Below are 21,582 nucleotides of genomic sequence, written 5' to 3'. Positions count from 1 at the left end.
TTAGTGTGGGTGTGTGGCTGTTGTGAACACATGTGCGGGAAGGTGGGCTGAGATCATGGGCCTGCATGTCCTGGAAGCCACCATGCCAGTCACAAACCTGGGTCATCCTGGGAATCAAACGGCCACAGATCCCCATCTGTATTTCCAGATGTCCGGGATCTCTGAGCCACTTGTGGGTCGGCAGGGGCTAGGCCCGACGGCCGGCCAGCCCCTGCCTACCGAGGCCCCCGCTCCTTACATTTTCCGAAGCCCTTTCTAACGCTGACCTATGGGTCATGGGTATCTTTCAGTGCTGGTTTCTAGCTAGCACGGAAGCCACATCAGGGCAGGGATCGCTGAATATCCCGCCGCTTGTACATCCAAAGGCCTAAAAGAATGTTGCACTTAGGAGTAGTTGAGTAATCATCCGTGGGATGAGGAAACGTGTGCTTCTTTTGCACCTGCGCCCACTCGCGTTCGTAAGGTTCCTCCGTCGTTTTACCTGGATCCAGCGGCGGTTCAGAGCCTTTCAAGGCAGGGGGGATCCCGTAGATCAGTTCACCATAGGAGAGGGTTAGAGTCCCACGGTTGTACTTTCAACATGGGGACATCCAAATAGCTCAAGTAATTGCAGAGGCCCGTTGGGAAGGACGAATCCATCATCTGTCCTTTTCCTGCCTTAGGCACCTCCGCCAGCTCCGGTAGTCCACTGCGAGGAAGTGAAACAGGTAAGGGCGCCAAAAGTTTGCCCTCCGCTCTCCGTGGCATCCGTGGAAAAGGGGGCTCCGGTGGCCACAGTGATCAGTAGGCGGGACAGGAAGGAACGTTTTGGAAACTGGGTGATATTTGATTTCCTCATAAGCAGAGACCCTAAGGAAATGTGTTTGGGTCATTTGGGGGACGTATCAAATCATTTGATTTCGAAGAGGGAGCTGAAGCTCTGTCGACGCATTTGTCTCTCTCGTTATTAGGTGCTCCGACTATGCCCCCCAGGACCACCATTCTCTCTGGTAGTTCACGCACAGGTAGGTGAACAAGAAGGCCTCTTCACATGGAACCTCTCACGGCGGTCGGTCGACCGACTGCGATAGAACGCCCACAGAATCCTTTCCATCATATCCCCAATCCTCAGGCCTCACCACTCGTCCCTTTCTTCTTTCAGAGGCCACAACTTCAACAGAAGGCGGAGGCACTCCTGGCACTGGACCCAGACCAGGTGAGAATGAGGACCTCGCCGGCTGGGGCTTAGCGTTAACTGTGACTCTTCCTGGGCTCGCCTGTTGGGGGGTTGGCTTTCCCGCAGAGTGGATCTCCTCGGCTGCCATTTTCCCCTCGATTAACATATATTAGGGGCAAGCTCTCACAAGTGGCTTCTAGCCTCACGGCAGTAACTCTCTAAAGAAGCTGGTGGTGAAGTCGGTACGAGGGCTCTCTCATGTGATGGCATGCGCGTCACTGAGGTCTCAGGGTGAGCTCAGGAAAAGTATACACGCGAGGCGAGACACAGAGACAGCAGTGTGCACTCTAGAGGAGGCCTAGCCTATAGAAAGGTTTTCCTGCTCAGAAGAGCCATAAGGATGTTCAAGGTGTCCCTTGGCGCATTCGCTTGTTTTCCTGGTTTTCCTCCCACCATAGGCACCACTGGACCACAAGGAGGCAGCTCAGCTGGGAGCGGGACAGGTGAGCCTCGGAGAAAGCCACCTGTTTCTCCATCACAGCATGAAGGGAATGTCTGGAGAGGGTGCCCCGTGCTGGGAATGTTACGATTCTTACCGCTTTCTCAAGGAGAGGGGACAAGGGATGGGCAGAGATTCTCACCTCATCGGGAGTAGTGACAGGGCCCTCCGCTCTAACGCAGATACACCTAGAGTGCGTCTTGGGGCAGGTGTTCGGGAGACAAACATTAGTCTCCATGCGGACCTCAGACCCTTTCTGTTTCAGGCACCACCGGCGTAGCCCCCGGCACAACTGTTGCCCCTGGCAGTTCCAACACAGGTGAGGCCACAGGGTGACACACCATATTCCCCATGTCCCTCCACAAATTAGATGTCTCCTCTGGTATTGCTTTTTCTCTCTCTTTTTTCTCTCCTCCGGAGTATCCCCCTTTCTCTTCCAAGGTCCTTAGATAGTGTCCAATTACCTCTTTCTATCTGCCCTCTGTTTCGCAGGGGCCACCTCTCTCCCAGGAGCAGGTGAAACAACCGGATTTGGAGTCGGCACAGGTGAGCGCGGCTGAGCCCAAACCTGCACTCTGTGATGACTATCGGACACAGTCTCGGGAAGCTATAGGCGCACTATTCAATGTGCGTTGTCCAGAGCAGGTTCAGATGTAACACGGTGAGCCTGTCCTTGCCTTGCCGCCTGCTGCCTCAGCTTACAAGAGCCTTCACTCGACCATGCTGAGGTCAAACTAATGACCGACACCTAGAGATGGGGAGAGAAATTACCCTACTCCCTCCAGAGAAAGAGACACGATAGCTGGGGGCTCAGTAAAGTGGTTGCAGAAAACAAATGAACAAATAAACTGACAGACAAATACACAAGCAAACAGAGAAGCAAGCCAACCAAGCCAGCAACCAGTGTTACGTGGGGCATGTTGGATGACTTGTTGGGACTAAGTGTCACAGGGTTATAGTTCGCTGGCACCTGACACGTACAGATCCCCATTTAACACACGTGGCGGACAAGCAATGGACCCAGGGGTCACCGCCCCTCTCCTGTTGCAGGTACTACGACCACAGTCCCCGGAAAACCTCAGGAACCTGGAAGTTACAGCACAGGTAAGCCTGAAAACGCACGCGAAAACTGGATATTGGCACCTCAGATGATATAGTCTGACAATGGGACAGTGTGCGTTTCCCACAGCCCACTCTGTACTCCTTCCTTTCTTTTCCCTGTCAGAGGCCACGACGTCCACGGGCGGCAGTGGGCCCACCGAAGCTGAACTTCCAGGAGGCAAGCTTTTTCAGTTTGAAGCTTTGGTTTTTGTTTATTCGTTTATCGGTCTATTGATCTCTTGATCTATTGATCTATTGATTGTTTTATCTTACTGCATTTTCCTAACCCCATTAGTGTGGGTGTGTGGCTGTTGTGAACACATGTGCGGGAAGGTGGGCTGAGATCATGGGCCTGCATGTCCTGCGGGAAGCCACCATGCCAGTCACAAACCTGGGTCATCCTGGGAATCAAACGGCGTCACAGATCCCCATCTGTATTTCCAGATGTCCGGGATCTCTGAGCCACTTGTGGGTCAGGGCTAGGCCCGACGGCCGGCCAGCCCCTGCCTACCGAGGCCCCCGCTCCTTACATTTTCCCGAAGCCCTTTCTAACGCTGACCTATGGGTCATGGGTATCTTTCAGTGCTGGTTTCTAGCAGCTAGCACGGAAGCCACATCAGGGCAGGGATCGCTGAATATCCCGCCGCTTGTACATCCAAAGGCCTAAAAGAATGTTGCACTTAGGAGTAGTTGAGTAATCATCCGTGGGATGAGGAAACGTGTGCTTCTTTTGCACCTGCGCTCCACTCGCGTCAGAAGGTTCCTCCGTCGTTTTACCTGGATCCAGCGGTTCAGAGCCTTTCAAGGCAGGGGGGATCCCGTAGATCAGTTCACCATAGGAGAGGGTTAGAGTCCCACGGTTGTACTTTCAACATGGGGACATCCAAATAGCTCAAGTAATTGCAGAGGCCCGTTGGGAAGGACGAATCCATCATCTGTCCTTTTCCTGCCTTAGGCACCTCCGCCAGCTCCGGTAGTCCACTGCGAGGAAGTGAAACAGGTAAGGGCGCCAAAAGTTTGCCCTCCGCTCTCCGTGGCATCCGTGGAAAAGGGGGCTCCGGTGGCCACAGTGATCAGTAGGCGGGACAGGAAGGAACGTTTTGGAAACTGGGTGATATTTGATTTCCTCATAAGCAGAGACCCTAAGGAAATGTGTTTGGGTCATTTGGGGGACGTATCAAATCATTTGATTTCGAAGAGGGAGCTGAAGCTCTGTCGACGCATTTGTCTCTCTCGTTATTAGGTGCTCCGACTATGCCCCCAGGACCACCATTCTCTCTGGTAGTTCACGCACAGGTAGGTGAACAAGAAGGCCTCTTCACATGGAACCTCTCACGGCGGTCGACTGCGATAGAACGCCCACAGAATCCTTTCCATCATATCCCCAATCCTCAGGCCTCACCACTCGTCCCTTTCTTCTTTCAGAGGCCACAACTTCAACAGAAGGCGGAGGCACTCCTGGCACTGGACCCAGACCAGGTGAGAATGAGGACCTCGCCGGCTGGGGCTTAGCGTTAACTGTGACTCTTCCTGGGCTCGCCTGTTGGGGGGTTGGCTTTCCCGCAGAGTGGATCTCCTCGGCTGCCATTTTCCCCTCGATTAACATATATTAGGGGCAAGCTCTCACAAGTGGCTTCTAGCCTCACGGCAGTAACTCTCTAAAGAAGCTGGTGGTGAAGTCGGTACGAGGGCTCTCTCATGTGATGGCATGCACGTCACTGAGGTCTCAGGGTGAGCTCAGGAAAAGTATACACGCGAGGCGAGACACAGAGACAGCAGTGTGCACTCTAGAGGAGGCCTAGCCTATAGAAAGGTTTTCCTGCTCAGAAGAGCCATAAGGATGTTCAAGGTGTCCCTTGGCGCATTCGCTTGTTTTCCTGGTTTTCCTCCCACCATAGGCACCACTGGACCACAAGGAGGCAGCTCAGCTGGGAGCGGGACAGGTGAGCCTCGGAGAAAGCCACCTGTTTCTCCATCACAGCATGAAGGGAATGTCTGGAGAGGGTGCCCGTGCTGGGAATGTTACGATTCTTACCGCTTTCTCAAGGAGAGGGACAAGGGATGGGCAGAGATTCTCACCTCATCGGGAGTAGTGACAGGGCCCTCCGCTCTAACGCAGATACACCTAGAGTGCGTCTTGGGGCAGGTGTTCGGGAGACAAACATTAGTCTCCATGCGGACCTCAGACCCTTTCTGTTTCAGGCACCACCGGCGTAGCCCCCGGCACAACTGTTGCCCCTGGCAGTTCCAACACAGGTGAGGCCACAGGGTGACACACCATATTCCCCATGTCCCTCCACAAATTAGATGTCTCCTCTGGTATTGCTTTTCTCTCTCTTTTCTCTCCTCCGAGTATCCCCTTTCTCTTCCAAGGTCCTTAGATAGTGTCCAATTACCTCTTTCTATCTGCCCTCTGTTTCGAGGGGCCACCTCTCTCCCAGGAGCAGGTGAAACAACCGGATTTGGAGTCGGCACAGGTGAGCGCGGCTGAGCCCAAACCTGCACTCTGTGATGACTATCGGACACAGTCTCGGGAAGCTATAGGCGCACTATTCAATGTGCGTTGTCCAGAGCAGGTTCAGATGTAACACGGGTGAGCCCGTCCTTGCCTTGCCGCCCGTTGCCTCAGCTTACAAGAGCCTTCACTCGACCATGCTGAGGTCAAACTAATGACACCTAGAGATGGGGAGAGAAATTACCCTACTCCCTCCAGAGAAAGAGACACGATAGCTGGGGGCTCAGTAAAGTGGTTGCAGAAAACAAATGAACAAATAAACTGACAGACAAATACACAAGCAAACAGAGAAGCAAGCCAACCAAGCCAGCAACCAGTGTTACGTGGGGCATGTTGGATGACTTGTTGGGACTAAGTGTCACAGGGTTATAGTTCGCTGGCACCTGACACGTACAGATCCCCATTTAACACACGTGGCGGACAAGCAATGGACCCAGGGGTCACCGCCTCTCCTGTTGCAGGTACTACGACCACAGTCCCGGAAAACCTCAGGAACCTGGAAGTTACAGCACAGGTAAGCCTGAAACGCACGAAAACTGGATATTGGCACCTCAGATGATATAGTCTGACAATGGGACAGTGTGCGTTTCCCACAGCCCACTCTGTACTCCTTCCTTTCTTTTCCCTGTCAGAGGCCACGACGTCCACGGGCGGCAGTGGGCCCACCGAAGCTGAACTTCCAGGAGGCAAGCTTTTTCAGTTTGAAGCTTTGGTTTTTGTTTATTCGTTTATCGGTCTATTGATCTCTTGATCTATTGATCTATTGATTGTTTTATCTTACTGCATTTTCCTAACCCCATTAGTGTGGGTGTGTGGCTGTTGTGAACACATGTGCGGGAAGGTGGGCTGAGATCATGGGCCTGCATGTCCTGCGGGAAGCCACCATGCCAGTCACAAACCTGGGTCATCCTGGGAATCAAACGGCGTCACAGATCCCCATCTGTATTTCCAGATGTCCGGGATCTCTGAGCCACTTGTGGGTCGGCAGGGGCTAGGCCCGGCGGCCGGCCAGCCCCTGCCTACCGAGGCCCCCCCCCCCGCTCCTTACATTTTCCCGAAGCCCTTTCTAACGCTGACCTATGGGTCATGGGTATCTTTCAGTGCTGGTTTCTAGCCGCTAGCACGGAAGCCACATCAGGGCAGGGATCGCTGAATATCCCGCTCGCTTGTACATCCAAAGGCCTAAAAGAATGTTGCACTTAGGAGTAGTTGAGTAATCATCCGTGGGATGAGGAAACGTGTGCTTCTTTTGCACCTGCGCTCCACTCGCGTTCGTAAGGTTCCTCCGTCGTTTTACCTGGATCCAGCGGCGGTTCAGAGCCTTTCAAGGCAGGGGGGATCCCGTAGATCAGTTCACCATAGGAGAGGGTTAGAGTCCCACGGTTGTACTTTCAACATGGGGACATCCAAATAGCTCAAGTAATTGCAGAGGCCCGTTGGGAAGGACGAATCCATCATCTGTCCTTTTCCTGCCTTAGGCACCTCCGCCAGCTCCGGTAGTCCACTGCGAGGAAGTGAAACAGGTAAGGGCGCCAAAAGTTTGCCCTCCGCTCTCCGTGGCATCCGTGGAAAAGGGGGCTCCGGTGGCCACAGTGATCAGTAGGCGGGACAGGAAGGAACGTTTTGGAAACTGGGTGATATTTGATTTCCTCATAAGCAGAGACCCTAAGGAAATGTGTTTGGGTCATTTGGGGGACGTATCAAATCATTTGATTTCGAAGAGGGAGCTGAAGCTCTGTCGACGCATTTGTCTCTCTCGTTATTAGGTGCTCCGACTATGCCCCCCAGGACCACCATTCTCTCTGGTAGTTCACGCACAGGTAGGTGAACAAGAAGGCCTCTTCACATGGAACCTCTCACGGCGGTCGGTCGACCGACTGCGATAGAACGCCCACAGAATCCTTTCCATCATATCCCCAATCCTCAGGCCTCACCACTCGTCCCTTTCTTCTTTCAGAGGCCACAACTTCAACAGAAGGCGGAGGCACTCCTGGCACTGGACCCAGACCAGGTGAGAATGAGGACCTCGCCGGCTGGGGCTTAGCGTTAACTGTGACTCTTCCTGGGCTCGCCTGTTGGGGGTTGGCTTTCCAAGAGTGGATCTCCTCGGCTGCCATTTTCCCTCGATTAACATATATTTGGGGCAAGCTCTCACAAGTGGCTTCTAGCCTCACGGCAGTAACTCTCTAAAGAAGCTGGTGGTGAAGTCGGCACGAGGGCTCTCTCATGTGATGGCATGCACGTCACTGAGGTCTCAGGGTGAGCTCAGGAAAAGTATACACGCGAGGCGAGACACAGAGACAGCAGTGTGCACTCTAGAGGAGGCCTAGCCTATAGAAAGGTTTTCCTGCTCAGAAGAGCCATAAGGATGTTCAAGGTGTCCCTTGGCGCATTCGCTTGTTTTCCTGGTTTTCCTCCCACCATAGGCACCACTGGACCACAAGGAGGCAGCTCAGCTGGGAGCGGGACAGGTGAGCCTCGGAGAAAGCCACCTGTTTCTCCATCACAGCATGAAGGGAATGTCTGGAGAGGGTGCCCCGTGCTGGGAATGTTACGATTCTTACCGCTTTCTCAAGGAGAGGGGACAAGGGATGGGCAGAGATTCTCACCTCATCGGGAGTAGTGACAGGGCCCTCCGCTCTAACGCAGATACACCTAGAGTGCGTCTTGGGGCAGGTGTTCGGGAGACAAACATTAGTCTCCATGCGGACCTCAGACCCTTTCTGTTTCAGGCACCACCGGCGTAGCCCCCGGCACAACTGTTGCCCCTGGCAGTTCCAACACAGGTGAGGCCACAGGGTGACACACCATATTCCCCATGTCCCTCCACAAATTAGATGTCTCCTCTGGTATTGCTTTTCTCTCTTTTTCTCTCCTCCGAGTATCCCCTTTCTCTTCCAAGGTCCTTAGATAGTGTCCAATTACCTCTTTCTATCTGCCCTCTGTTTCGCAGGGGCCACCTCTCTCCCAGGAGCAGGTGAAACAACCGGATTTGGAGTCGGCACAGGTGAGCGCGGCTGAGCCCAAACCTGCACTCTGTGATGACTATCGGACACAGTCTCGGGAAGCTATAGGCGCACTATTCAATGTGCGTTGTCCAGAGCAGGTTCAGATGTAACACGGGTGAGCCCGTCCTTGCCTTGCCGCCCCGTTGCCTCAGCTTACAAGAGCCTTCACTCGACCATGCTGAGGTCAAACTAATGACCGACACCTAGAGATGGGGAGAGAAATTACCCTACTCCCCTCCAGAGAAAGAGACACGATAGCTGGGGGCTCAGTAAAGTGGTTGCAGAAAACAAATGAACAAATAAACTGACAGACAAATACACAAGCAAACAGAGAAGCAAGCCAACCAAGCCAGCAACCAGTGTTACGTGGGGCATGTTGGATGACTTGTTGGGACTAAGTGTCACAGGGTTATAGTTCGCTGGCACCTGACACGTACAGATCCCCATTTAACACACGTGGCGGACAAGCAATGGACCCAGGGGTCACCGCCCCTCTCCTGTTGCAGGTACTACGACCACAGTCCCCGGAAAACCTCAGGAACCTGGAAGTTACAGCACAGGTAAGCCTGAAAACGCACGCGAAAACTGGATATTGGCACCTCAGATGATATAGTCTGACAATGGGACAGTGTGCGTTTCCCACAGCCCACTCTGTACTCCTTCCTTTCTTTTCCCTGTCAGAGGCCACGACGTCCACGGGCGGCAGTGGGCCCACCGAAGCTGAACTTCCAGGAGGCAAGCTTTTTCAGTTTGAAGCTTTGGTTTTTGTTTATTCGTTTATCGGTCTATTGATCTCTTGATCTATTGATCTATTGATTGTTTTATCTTACTGCATTTTCCTAACCCCATTAGTGTGGGTGTGTGGCTGTTGTGAACACATGTGCGGGAAGGTGGGCTGAGATCATGGGCCTGCATGTCCTGCGGGAAGCCACCATGCCAGTCACAAACCTGGGTCATCCTGGGAATCAAACGGCGTCACAGATCCCCATCTGTATTTCCAGATGTCCGGGATCTCTGAGCCACTTGTGGGTCGGCAGGGGCTAGGCCCGACGGCCGGCCAGCCCCTGCCTGCCGAGGCCCCCCGCTCCTTACATTTTCCCGAAGCCCTTTCTAACGCTGACCTATGGGTCATGGGTATCTTTCAGTGCTGGTTTCTAGCCGCTAGCACGGAAGCCACATCAGGGCAGGGATCGCTGAATATCCCGCTCGCTTGTACATCCAAAGGCCTAAAAGAATGTTGCACTTAGGAGTAGTTGAGTAATCATCCGTGGGATGAGGAAACGTGTGCTTCTTTTGCACCTGCGCTCCACTCGCGTTCGTAAGGTTCCTCCGTCGTTTTACCTGGATCCAGCGGCGGTTCAGAGCCTTTCAAGGCAGGGGGGATCCCGTAGATCAGTTCACCATAGGAGAGGGTTAGAGTCCCACGGTTGTACTTTCAACATGGGGACATCCAAATAGCTCAAGTAATTGCAGAGGCCCGTTGGGAAGGACGAATCCATCATCTGTCCTTTTCCTGCCTTAGGCACCTCCGCCAGCTCCGGTAGTCCACTGCGAGGAAGTGAAACAGGTAAGGGCGCCAAAAGTTTGCCCTCCGCTCTCCGTGGCATCCGTGGAAAAGGGGGCTCCCGTGGCCACAGTGATCAGTAGGCGGGACAGGAAGGAACGTTTTGGAAACTGGGTGATATTTGATTTCCTCATAAGCAGAGACCCTAAGGAAATGTGTTTGGGTCATTTGGGGGACGTATCAAATCATTTGATTTCGAAGAGGGAGCTGAAGCTCTGTCGACGCATTTGTCTCTCTCGTTATTAGGTGCTCCGACTATGCCCCCCAGGACCACCATTCTCTCTGGTAGTTCACGCACAGGTAGGTGAACAAGAAGGCCTCTTCACATGGAACCTCTCACGGCGGTCGGTCGACCGACTGCGATAGAACGCCCACAGAATCCTTTCCATCATATCCCCAATCCTCAGGCCTCACCACTCGTCCCTTTCTTCTTTCAGAGGCCACAACTTCAACAGAAGGCGGAGGCACTCCTGGCACTGGACCCAGACCAGGTGAGAATGAGGACCTCGCCGGCTGGGGCTTAGCGTTAACTGTGACTCTTCCTGGGCTCGCCTGTTGGGGGGTTGGCTTTCCCGCAGAGTGGATCTCCTCGGCTGCCATTTTCCCCTCGATTAACATATATTAGGGGCAAGCTCTCACAAGTGGCTTCTAGCCTCACGGCAGTAACTCTCTAAAGAAGCTGGTGGTGAAGTCGGCACGAGGGCTCTCTCATGTGATGGCATGCGCGTCACTGAGGTCTCAGGGTGAGCTCAGGAAAAGTATACACGCGAGGCGAGACACAGAGACAGCAGTGTGCACTCTAGAGGAGGCCTAGCCTATAGAAAGGTTTTCCTGCTCAGAAGAGCCATAAGGATGTTCAAGGTGTCCCTTGGCGCATTCGCTTGTTTTCCTGGTTTTCCTCCCACCATAGGCACCACTGGACCACAAGGAGGCAGCTCAGCTGGGAGCGGGACAGGTGAGCCTCGGAGAAAGCCACCTGTTTCTCCATCACAGCATGAAGGGAATGTCTGGAGAGGGTGCCCCGTGCTGGGAATGTTACGATTCTTACCGCTTTCTCAAGGAGAGGGGACAAGGGATGGGCAGAGATTCTCACCTCATCGGGAGTAGTGACAGGGCCCTCCGCTCTAACGCAGATACACCTAGAGTGCGTCTTGGGGCAGGTGTTCGGGAGACAAACATTAGTCTCCATGCGGACCTCAGACCCTTTCTGTTTCAGGCACCACCGGCGTAGCCCCCGGCACAACTGTTGCCCCTGGCAGTTCCAACACAGGTGAGGCCACAGGGTGACACACCATATTCCCCATGTCCCTCCACAAATTAGATGTCTCCTCTGGTATTGCTTTTTCTCTCTCTTTTTTCTCTCCTCCGGAGTATCCCCCTTTCTCTTCCAAGGTCCTTAGATAGTGTCCAATTACCTCTTTCTATCTGCCCTCTGTTTCGCAGGGGCCACCTCTCTCCCAGGAGCAGGTGAAACAACCGGATTTGGAGTCGGCACAGGTGAGCGCGGCTGAGCCCAAACCTGCACTCTGTGATGACTATCGGACACAGTCTCGGGAAGCTATAGGCGCACTATTCAATGTGCGTTGTCCAGAGCAGGTTCAGATGTAACACGGGTGAGCCCGTCCTTGCCTTGCCGCCCCGTTGCCTCAGCTTACAAGAGCCTTCACTCGACCATGCTGAGGTCAAACTAATGACCGACACCTAGAGATGGGGAGAGAAATTACCCTATTCCCCTCCAGAGAAAGAGACACGATAGCTGGGGGCTCAGTAAAGTGGTTGCAGAAAACAAATGAACAAATAAACTGACAGACAAATACACAAGCAAACAGAGAAGCAAGCCAACCAAGCCAGCAACCAGTGTTACGTGGGGCATGTTGGATGACTTGTTGGGACTAAGTGTCACAGGGTTATAGTTCGCTGGCACCTGACACGTACAGATCCCCATTTAACACACGTGGCGGACAAGCAATGGACCCAGGGGTCACCGCCCCTCTCCTGTTGCAGGTACTACGACCACAGTCCCCGGAAAACCTCAGGAACCTGGAAGTTACAGCACAGGTAAGCCTGAAAACGCACGCGAAAACTGGATATTGGCACCTCAGATGATATAGTCTGACAATGGGACAGTGTGCGTTTCCCACAGCCCACTCTGTACTCCTTCCTTTCTTTTCCCTGTCAGAGGCCACGACGTCCACGGGCGGCAGTGGGCCCACCAAGCTGAACTTCCAGGAGGCAAGCTTTTTCAGTTTGAAGCTTTGGTTTTTGTTTATTCGTTTATCGGTCTATTGATCTCTTGATCTATTGATCTATTGATTGTTTTATCTTACTGCATTTTCCTAACCCCATTAGTGTGGGTGTGTGGCTGTTGTGAACACATGTGCGGGAAGGTGGGCTGAGATCATGGGCCTGCATGTCCTGCGGGAAGCCACCATGCCAGTCACAAACCTGGGTCATCCTGGGAATCAAACGGCGTCACAGATCCCCATCTGTATTTCCAGATGTCCGGGATCTCTGAGCCACTTGTGGGTCGGCAGGGGCTAGGCCCGACGGCCGGCCAGCCCCTGCCTACCGAGGCCCCCCCGCTCCTTACATTTTCCCGAAGCCCTTTCTAACGCTGACCTATGGGTCATGGGTATCTTTCAGTGCTGGTTTCTAGCCGCTAGCACGGAAGCCACATCAGGGCAGGGATCGCTGAATATCCCGCTCGCTTGTACATCCAAAGGCCTAAAAGAATGTTGCACTTAGGAGTAGTTGAGTAATCATCCGTGGGATGAGGAAACGTGTGCTTCTTTTGCACCTGCGCTCCACTCGCGTTCGTAAGGTTCCTCCGTCGTTTTACCTGGATCCAGCGGCGGTTCAGAGCCTTTCAAGGCAGGGGGGATCCCGTAGATCAGTTCACCATAGGAGAGGGTTAGAGTCCCACGGTTGTACTTTCAACATGGGGACATCCAAATAGCTCAAGTAATTGCAGAGGCCCGTTGGGAAGGACGAATCCATCATCTGTCCTTTTCCTGCCTTAGGCACCTCCGCCAGCTCCGGTAGTCCACTGCGAGGAAGTGAAACAGGTAAGGGCGCCAAAAGTTTGCCCTCCGCTCTCCGTGGCATCCGTGGAAAAGGGGGCTCCGTGGCCACAGTGATCAGTAGGCGGGACAGGAAGGAACGTTTTGGAAACTGGGTGATATTTGATTTCCTCATAAGCAGAGACCCTAAGGAAATGTGTTTGGGTCATTTGGGGACGTATCAAATCATTTGATTTGAAGAGGGAGCTGAAGCTCTGTCGACGCATTTGTCTCTCTCGTTATTAGGTGCTCCGACTATGCCCCCAGGACCACCATTCTCTCTGGTAGTTCACGCACAGGTAGGTGAACAAGAAGGCCTCTTCACATGGAACCTCTCACGGCGGTCGGTCGACCGACTGCGATAGAACGCCCACAGAATCCTTTCCATCATATCCCCAATCCTCAGGCCTCACCACTCGTCCCTTTCTTCTTTCAGAGGCCACAACTTCAACAGAAGGCGGAGGCACTCCTGGCACTGGACCCAGACCAGGTGAGAATGAGGACCTCGCCGGCTGGGGCTTAGCGTTAACTGTGACTCTTCCTGGGCTCGCCTGTTGGGGGGTTGGCTTTCCCGCAGAGTGGATCTCCTCGGCTGCCATTTTCCCCTCGATTAACATATATTAGGGGCAAGCTCTCACAAGTGGCTTCTAGCCTCACGGCAGTAACTCTCTAAAGAAGCTGGTGGTGAAGTCGGTACGAGGGCTCTCTCATGTGATGGCATGCGCGTCACTGAGGTCTCAGGGTGAGCTCAGGAAAAGTATACACGCGAGGCGAGACACAGAGACAGCAGTGTGCACTCTAGAGGAGGCCTAGCCTATAGAAAGGTTTTCCTGCTCAGAAGAGCCATAAGGATGTTCAAGGTGTCCCTTGGCGCATTCGCTTGTTTTCCTGGTTTTCCTCCCACCATAGGCACCACTGGACCACAAGGAGGCAGCTCAGCTGGGAGCGGGACAGGTGAGCCTCGGAGAAAGCCACCTGTTTCTCCATCACAGCATGAAGGGAATGTCTGGAGAGGGTGCCCCGTGCTGGGAATGTTACGATTCTTACCGCTTTCTCAAGGAGAGGGGACAAGGGATGGGCAGAGATTCTCACCTCATCGGGAGTAGTGACAGGGCCCTCCGCTCTAACGCAGATACACCTAGAGTGCGTCTTGGGGCAGGTGTTCGGGAGACAAACATTAGTCTCCATGCGGACCTCAGACCCTTTCTGTTTCAGGCACCACCGGCGTAGCCCCCGGCACAACTGTTGCCCCTGGCAGTTCCAACACAGGTGAGGCCACAGGGTGACACACCATATTCCCCATGTCCCTCCACAAATTAGATGTCTCCTCTGGTATTGCTTTTTCTCTCTCTTTTTTCTCTCCTCCGGAGTATCCCCCTTTCTCTTCCAAGGTCCTTAGATAGTGTCCAATTACCTCTTTCTATCTGCCCTCTGTTTCGAGGGGCCACCTCTCTCAGGAGCAGGTGAAACAACCGGATTTGGAGTCGGCACAGGTGAGCGCGGCTGAGCCCAAACCTGCACTCTGTGATGACTATCGGACACAGTCTCGGGAAGCTATAGGCGCACTATTCAATGTGCGTTGTCCAGAGCAGGTTCAGATGTAACACGGGTGAGCCCGTCCTTGCCTTGCCGCCCCGTTGCCTCAGCTTACAAGAGCCTTCACTCGACCATGCTGAGGTCAAACTAATGACCGACACCTAGAGATGGGGAGAGAAATTACCCTACTCCCCTCCAGAGAAAGAGACACGATAGCTGGGGGCTCAGTAAAGTGGTTGCAGAAAACAAATGAACAAATAAACTGACAGACAAATACACAAGCAAACAGAGAAGCAAGCCAACCAAGCCAGCAACCAGTGTTACGTGGGGCATGTTGGATGACTTGTTGGGACTAAGTGTCACAGGGTTATAGTTCGCTGGCACCTGACACGTACAGATCCCCATTTAACACACGTGGCGGACAAGCAATGGACCCAGGGGTCACCGGCGGTCTCCTGTTGCAGGTACTACGACCACAGTCCCCGGAAAACCTCAGGAACCTGGAAGTTACAGCACAGGTAAGCCTGAAACGCACGCGAAAACTGGATATTGGCACCTCAGATGATATAGTCTGACAATGGGACAGTGTGCGTTTCCCACAGCCCACTCTGTACTCCTTCCTTTCTTTTCCTGTCAGAGGCCACGACGTCCACGGGCGGCAGTGGGCCCACCGAAGCTGAACTTCCAGGAGGCAAGCTTTTTCAGTTTGAAGCTTTGGTTTTTGTTTATTCGTTTATCGGTCTATTGATCTCTTGATCTATTGATCTATTGATTGTTTTATCTTACTGCATTTTCCTAACCCCATTAGTGTGGGTGTGTGGCTGTTGTGAACACATGTGCGGGAAGGTGGGCTGAGATCATGGGCCTGCATGTCCTGCGGGAAGCCACCATGCCAGTCACAAACCTGGGTCATCCTGGGAATCAAACGGCGTCACAGATCCCCATCTGTATTTCCAGATGTCCGGGATCTCTGAGCCACTTGTGGGTCGGCAGGGGCTAGGCCCGACGGCCGGCCAGCCCCTGCCTACCGAGGCCCCCCCGCTCCTTACATTTTCCCGAAGCCCTTTCTAACGCTGACCTATGGGTCATGGGTATCTTTCAGTGCTGGTTTCTAGCCGCTAGCACGGAAGCCACATCAGGGCAGGGATCGCTGAATATCCCGCTCGCTTGTACATCCAAAGGCCTAAAAGAATGTTGCACTTAGGAGTAGTTGAGTAATCATCCGTGGGATGAGGAAACGTGTGCTTCTTTTGCACCTGCGCTCCACTCGCGTTCGTAAGGTTCCTCCGTCGTTTTACCTGGATCCAGCGGCGGTTCAGAGCCTTTCAAGGCAGGGGGGATCCCGTAGATCAGTTCACCATAGGAGAGGGTTAGAGTCCCACGGTTGTACTTTCAACATGGGGACATCCAAATAGCTCAAGTAATTGCAGAGGCCCGTTGGGAAGGACGAATCCATCATCTGTCCTTTTCCTGCCTTAGGCACCTCCGCCAGCTCCGGTAGTCCACTGCGAGGAAGTGAAACAGGTAAGGGCGCCAAAAGTTTGCCCTCCGCTCCGTGGCATCCGTGGAAAAGGGGGCTCCGGTGGCCACAGTGATCAGTAGGCGGGACAGGAAGGAACGTTTTGGAAACTGGGTGATATTTGATTTCCTCATAAGCAGAGACCCTAAGGAAATGTGTTTGGGTCATTTGGGGGACGTATCAAATCATTTGATTTCGAAGAGGGAGCTGAAGCTCTGTCGACGCATTTGTCTCTCGTTATTAGGTGCTCCGACTATGCCCCCCAGGACCACCATTCTCTCTGGTAGTTCACGCACAGGTAGGTGAACAAGAAGGCCTCTTCACATGGAACCTCTCACGGCGGTCGGTCGACCGACTGCGATAGAACGCCCACAGAATCCTTTCCATCATATCCCCAATCCTCAGGCCTCACCACTCGTCCCTTTCTTCTTTCAGAGGCCACAACTTCAACAGAAGGCGGAGGCACTCCTGGCACTGGACCCAGACCAGGTGAGAATGAGGACCTCGCCGGCTGGGGCTTAGCGTTAACTGTGACTCTTCCTGGGCTCGCCTGTTGGGGGGTTGGCTTTCCCGCAGAGTGGATCTCCTCGGCTGCCATTTTCCCCTCGATTAACATATATTAGCGCAGAGCTCTCACAAGTGGCTTCTAGCCTCACGGCAGTAACTCTCTAAAGAAGCTGGTGGTGAAGTCGGCACGAGGGCTCTCTCATGTGATGGCATGCGCGTCACTGAGGTCTCAGGGTGAGCTCAGGAAAAGTATACACGAGGCGAGACACAGAGACAGCAGTGTGCACTCTAGAGGAGGCCTAGCCTATAGAAAGGTTTTCCTGCTCAGAAGAGCCATAAGGATGTTCAAGGTGTCCCTTGGCGCATTCGCTTGTTTTCCTGGTTTTCCTCCCACCATAGGCACCACTGGACCACAAGGAGGCAGCTCAGCTGGGAGCGGGACAGGTGAGCCTCGGAGAAAGCCACCTGTTTCTCCATCACAGCATGAAGGGAATGTCTGGAGAGGGTGCCCCGTGCTGGGAATGTTACGATTCTTACCGCTTTCTCAAGGAGAGGGGACAAGGGATGGGCAGAGATTCTCACCTCATCGGGAGTAGTGACAGGGCCCTCCGCTCTAACGCAGATACACCTAGAGTGCGTCTTGGGGCAGGTGTTCGGGAGACAAACATTAGTCTCCATGCGGACCTCAGACCCTTTCTGTTTCAGGCACCACCGGCGTAGCCCCCGGCACAACTGTTGCCCCTGGCAGTTCCAACACAGGTGAGGCCACAGGGTGACACACCATATTCCCCATGTCCCTCCACAAATTAGATGTCTCCTCTGGTATTGCTTTTTCTCTCTCTTTTTTCTCTCCTCCGGAGTATCCCCCTTTCTCTTCCAAGGTCCTTAGATAGTGTCCAATTACCTCTTTCTATCTGCCCTCTGTTTCGCAGGGGCCACCTCTCTCCCAGGAGCAGGTGAAACAACCGGATTTGGAGTCGGCACAGGTGAGCGCGGCTGAGCCCAAACCTGCACTCTGTGATGACTATCGGACACAGTCTCGGGAAGCTATAGGCGCACTATTCAATGTGCGTTGTCCAGAGCAGGTTCAGATGTAACACGGGTGAGCCCGTCCTTGCCTTGCCGCCCCGTTGCCTCAGCTTACAAGAGCCTTCACTCGACCATGCTGAGGTCAAACTAATGAGCGACAGCTAGAGATGGGGAGAGAAATTACCCTACTCCCCTCCAGAGAAAGAGACACGATAGCTGGGGGCTCAGTAAAGTGGTTGCAGAAAACAAATGAACAAATAAACTGACAGACAAATACACAAGCAAACAGAGAAGCAAGCCAACCAAGCCAGCAACCAGTGTTACGTGGGGCATGTTGGATGACTTGTTGGGACTAAGTGTCACAGGGTTATAGTTCGCTGGCACCTGACACGTACAGATCCCCATTTAACACACGTGGCGGACAAGCAATGGACCCAGGGGTCACCGCCCCTCTCCTGTTGCAGGTACTACGACCACAGTCCCCGGAAAACCTCAGGAACCTGGAAGTTACAGCACAGGTAAGCCTGAAAACGCACGCGAAAACTGGATATTGGCACCTCAGATGATATAGTCTGACAATGGGACAGTGTGCGTTTCCCACAGCCCACTCTGTACTCCTTCCTTTCTTTTCCCTGTCAGAGGCCACGACGTCCACGGGCGGCAGTGGGCCCACCTGAACTTCCAGGAGGCAAGCTTTTTCAGTTTGAAGCTTTGGTTTTTGTTTATTCGTTTATCGGTCTATTGATCTCTTGATCTATTGATCTATTGATTGTTTTATCTTACTGCATTTTCCTAACCCCATTAGTGTGGGTGTGTGGCTGTTGTGAACACATGTGCGGGAAGGTGGGCTGAGATCATGGGCCTGCATGTCCTGCGGGAAGCCACCATGCCAGTCACAAACCTGGGTCATCCTGGGAATCAAACGGCGTCACAGATCCCCATCTGTATTTCCAGATGTCCGGGATCTCTGAGCCACTTGTGGGTCGGCAGGGGCTAGGCCCGACGGCCGGCCAGCCCCTGCCTACCGAGGCCCCCCCGCTCCTTACATTTTCCCGAAGCCCTTTCTAACGCTGACCTATGGGTCATGGGTATCTTTCAGTGCTGGTTTCTAGCCGCTAGCACGGAAGCCACATCAGGGCAGGGATCGCTGAATATCCCGCTCGCTTGTACATCCAAAGGCCTAAAAGAATGTTGCACTTAGGAGTAGTTGAGTAATCATCCGTGGGATGAGGAAACGTGTGCTTCTTTTGCACCTGCGCTCCACTCGCGTTCGTAAGGTTCCTCCGTCGTTTTACCTGGATCCAGCGGCGGTTCAGAGCCTTTCAAGGCAGGGGGATCCCGTAGATCAGTTCACCATAGGAGAGGGTTAGAGTCCCACGGTTGTACTTTCAACATGGGGACATCCAAATAGCTCAAGTAATTGCAGAGGCCCGTTGGGAAGGACGAATCCATCATCTGTCCTTTTCCTGCCTTAGGCACCTCCGCCAGCTCCGGTAGTCCACTGCGAGGAAGTGAAACAGGTAAGGGCGCCAAAAGTTTGCCCTCCGCTCTCCGTGGCATCCGTGGAAAAGGGGGCTCCGGTGGCCACAGTGATCAGTAGGCGGGACAGGAAGGAACGTTTTGGAAACTGGGTGATATTTGATTTCCTCATAAGCAGAGACCCTAAGGAAATGTGTTTGGGTCATTTGGGGGACGTATCAAATCATTTGATTTCGAAGAGGGAGCTGAAGCTCTGTCGACGCATTTGTCTCTCTCGTTATTAGGTGCTCCGACTATGCCCCCCAGGACCACCATTCTCTCTGGTAGTTCACGCACAGGTAGGTGAACAAGAAGGCCTCTTCACATGGAACCTCTCACGGCGGTCGGTCGACCGACTGCGATAGAACGCCCACAGAATCCTTTCCATCATATCCCCAATCCTCAGGCCTCACCACTCGTCCCTTTCTTCTTTCAGAGGCCACAACTTCAACAGAAGGCGGAGGCACTCCTGGCACTGGACCCAGACCAGGTGAGAATGAGGACCTCGCCGGCTGGGGCTTAGCGTTAACTGTGACTCTTCCTGGGCTCGCCTGTTGGGGGTTGGCTTTCCCAGAGTGGATCTCCTCGGCTGCCATTTTCCCTCGATTAACATATATTAGGGCAAGCTCTCACAAGTGGCTTCTAGCCTCACGGCAGTAACTCTCTAAAGAAGCTGGTGGTGAAGTCGCACGAGGGCTCTCTCATGTGATGGCATGCACGTCACTGAGGTCTCAGGGTGAGCTCAGGAAAAGTATACACGAGGCGAGACACAGAGACAGCAGTGTGCACTCTAGAGGAGGCCTAGCCTATAGAAAGGTTTTCCTGCTCAGAAGAGCCATAAGGATGTTCAAGGTGTCCCTTGGCGCATTCGCTTGTTTTCCTGGTTTTCCTCCCACCATAGGCACCACTGGACCACAAGGAGGCAGCTCAGCTGGGAGCGGGACAGGTGAGCCTCGGAGAAAGCCACCTGTTTCTCCATCACAGCATGAAGGGAATGTCTGGAGAGGGTGCCCCGTGCTGGGAATGTTACGATTCTTACCGCTTTCTCAAGGAGAGGGGACAAGGGATGGGCAGAGATTCTCACCTCATCGGGAGTAGTGACAGGGCCCTCCGCTCTAACGCAGATACACCTAGAGTGCGTCTTGGGGCAGGTGTTCGGGAGACAAACATTAGTCTCCATGCGGACCTCAGACCCTTTCTGTTTCAGGCACCACCGGCGTAGCCCCCGGCACAACTGTTGCCCCTGGCAGTTCCAACACAGGTGAGGCCACAGGGTGACACACCATATTCCCCATGTCCCTCCACAAATTAGATGTCTCCTCTGGTATTGCTTTTTCTCTCTCTTTTTTCTCTCCTCCGGAGTATCCCCCTTTCTCTTCCAAGGTCCTTAGATAGTGTCCAATTACCTCTTTCTATCTGCCCTCTGTTTCGCAGGGGCCACCTCTCTCCCAGGAGCAGGTGAAACAACCGGATTTGGAGTCGGCACAGGTGAGCGCGGCTGAGCCCAAACCTGCACTCTGTGATGACTATCGGACACAGTCTCGGGAAGCTATAGGCGCACTATTCAATGTGCGTTGTCCAGAGCAGGTTCAGATGTAACACGGGTGAGCCCGTCCTTGCCTTGCCGCCCCGTTGCCTCAGCTTACAAGAGCCTTCACTCGACCATGCTGAGGTCAAACTAATGACCGACACCTAGAGATGGGGAGAGAAATTACCCTACTCCCCTCCAGAGAAAGAGACACGATAGCTGGGGGCTCAGTAAAGTGGTTGCAGAAAACAAATGAACAAATAAACTGACAGACAAATACACAAGCAAACAGAGAAGCAAGCCAACCAAGCCAGCAACCAGTGTTACGTGGGGCATGTTGGATGACTTGTTGGGACTAAGTGTCACAGGGTTATAGTTCGCTGGCACCTGACACGTACAGATCCCCATTTAACACACGTGGCGGACAAGCAATGGACCCAGGGGTCACCGCCCCTCTCCTGTTGCAGGTACTACGACCACAGTGCCCGGAAAACCTCAGGAACCTGGAAGTTACAGCACAGGTAAGCCTGAAACGCACGCGAAAACTGGATATTGGCACCTCAGATGATATAGTCTGACAATGGGACAGTGTGCGTTTCCCACAGCCCACTCTGTACTCCTTCCTTTCTTTTCCCTGTCAGAGGCCACGACGTCCACGGGCGGCAGTGGGCCCACCGAAGCTGAACTTCCAGGAGGCAAGCTTTTTCAGTTTGAAGCTTTGGTTTTTGTTTATTCGTTTATCGGTCTATTGATCTCTTGATCTATTGATCTATTGATTGTTTTATCTTACTGCATTTTCCTAACCCCATTAGTGTGGGTGTGTGGCTGTTGTGAACACATGTGCGGGAAGGTGGGCTGAGATCATGGGCCTGCATGTCCTGCGGGAAGCCACCATGCCAGTCACAAACCTGGGTCATCCTGTGAATCAAACGGCATCACAGATCCCCATCTGTATTTCCAGATGTCCGGGATCTCTGAGCCACTTGTGGGTCGGCAGGGGCTAGGCCCGACGGCCGGCCAGCCCCTGCCTACCGAGGCCCCCC

General features: G+C 53.5%; 2 protein-coding genes and 3 long non-coding RNA genes across 5 annotated transcripts; all 5 read left to right on the top strand.

Annotated features, from left to right (window-relative positions):
- Positions 1–413: 413 nt before the first annotated feature.
- Positions 414–2,999, top strand: LOC141570024 (uncharacterized). Its single transcript, XM_074324900.1, has 9 exons — positions 414–552; positions 663–707; positions 951–1,004; positions 1,142–1,195; positions 1,615–1,659; positions 1,921–1,974; positions 2,148–2,201; positions 2,706–2,759; positions 2,881–2,999. The coding sequence occupies exons 1-9, from the start codon at positions 414–416 to the stop codon at positions 2,997–2,999; spliced, it is 618 nt and encodes a 205-aa protein (XP_074181001.1).
- Positions 3,000–4,026: 1,027 nt separating this feature from the next.
- Positions 4,027–5,013, top strand: LOC141570116 (uncharacterized). The gene is made up of 4 exons (XR_012494014.1): positions 4,027–4,052; positions 4,182–4,235; positions 4,655–4,699; positions 4,959–5,013. It is a non-coding gene; the product is annotated as an uncharacterized LOC141570116 (long non-coding RNA).
- A 50-nt stretch (positions 5,014–5,063) lies between these two features.
- On the top strand, positions 5,064–12,384 carry LOC141570023 (uncharacterized). The gene is made up of 21 exons (XM_074324898.1): positions 5,064–5,075; positions 5,180–5,340; positions 5,733–5,785; positions 5,904–5,957; positions 6,750–6,794; positions 7,038–7,091; positions 7,229–7,282; positions 7,698–7,742; positions 8,004–8,057; positions 8,225–8,278; positions 8,786–8,839; positions 8,961–9,014; positions 9,802–9,846; positions 10,090–10,143; positions 10,281–10,334; positions 10,754–10,798; positions 11,060–11,113; positions 11,287–11,340; positions 11,848–11,901; positions 12,023–12,075; positions 12,193–12,384. Exons 1-21 carry the CDS (start codon positions 5,064–5,066, stop codon positions 12,382–12,384), a joined length of 1,299 nt encoding a protein of 432 aa, XP_074180999.1.
- A 791-nt stretch (positions 12,385–13,175) lies between these two features.
- On the top strand, positions 13,176–14,172 carry LOC141570117 (uncharacterized). The gene is made up of 4 exons (XR_012494015.1): positions 13,176–13,201; positions 13,339–13,392; positions 13,812–13,856; positions 14,118–14,172. It is a non-coding gene; the product is annotated as an uncharacterized LOC141570117 (long non-coding RNA).
- Positions 14,173–18,966: 4,794 nt separating this feature from the next.
- On the top strand, positions 18,967–20,273 carry LOC141570114 (uncharacterized). The gene is made up of 5 exons (XR_012494012.1): positions 18,967–19,013; positions 19,257–19,310; positions 19,448–19,501; positions 19,913–19,957; positions 20,219–20,273. It is a non-coding gene; the product is annotated as an uncharacterized LOC141570114 (long non-coding RNA).
- The last annotated feature ends 1,309 nt before the right edge of the window (positions 20,274–21,582 follow it).

This window comes from Rhinolophus sinicus, linkage group LG02 (assembly GCF_036562045.2).
Source record: "Rhinolophus sinicus isolate RSC01 linkage group LG02, ASM3656204v1, whole genome shotgun sequence".
Lineage (NCBI taxonomy): Eukaryota > Metazoa > Chordata > Mammalia > Chiroptera > Rhinolophidae > Rhinolophus > Rhinolophus sinicus.
The sequence above is the reverse complement of the archived record's forward strand: the minus strand, read 5'-3'. Positions and strand labels throughout refer to the sequence as shown.

Coding starts and splice junctions, on each gene's coding strand:
- LOC141570024 (XM_074324900.1), top strand. CDS start 414: ATGAGGAAACGTGTGCTTCTTTTGCACCTGCGCCCACTCGCGTTCGTA. Junction 553..662: donor TCAGTTCACCATAGGAGAGG/GTTAGAGTCCCA, acceptor TTCCTGCCTTAG/GCACCTCCGCCAGCTCCGGT. Junction 1,660..1,920: donor CTCAGCTGGGAGCGGGACAG/GTGAGCCTCGGA, acceptor TTTCTGTTTCAG/GCACCACCGGCGTAGCCCCC.
- LOC141570023 (XM_074324898.1), top strand. Junction 7,743..8,003: donor CTCAGCTGGGAGCGGGACAG/GTGAGCCTCGGA, acceptor TTTCTGTTTCAG/GCACCACCGGCGTAGCCCCC. Junction 8,840..8,960: donor ACCTGGAAGTTACAGCACAG/GTAAGCCTGAAA, acceptor TTTCCCTGTCAG/AGGCCACGACGTCCACGGGC.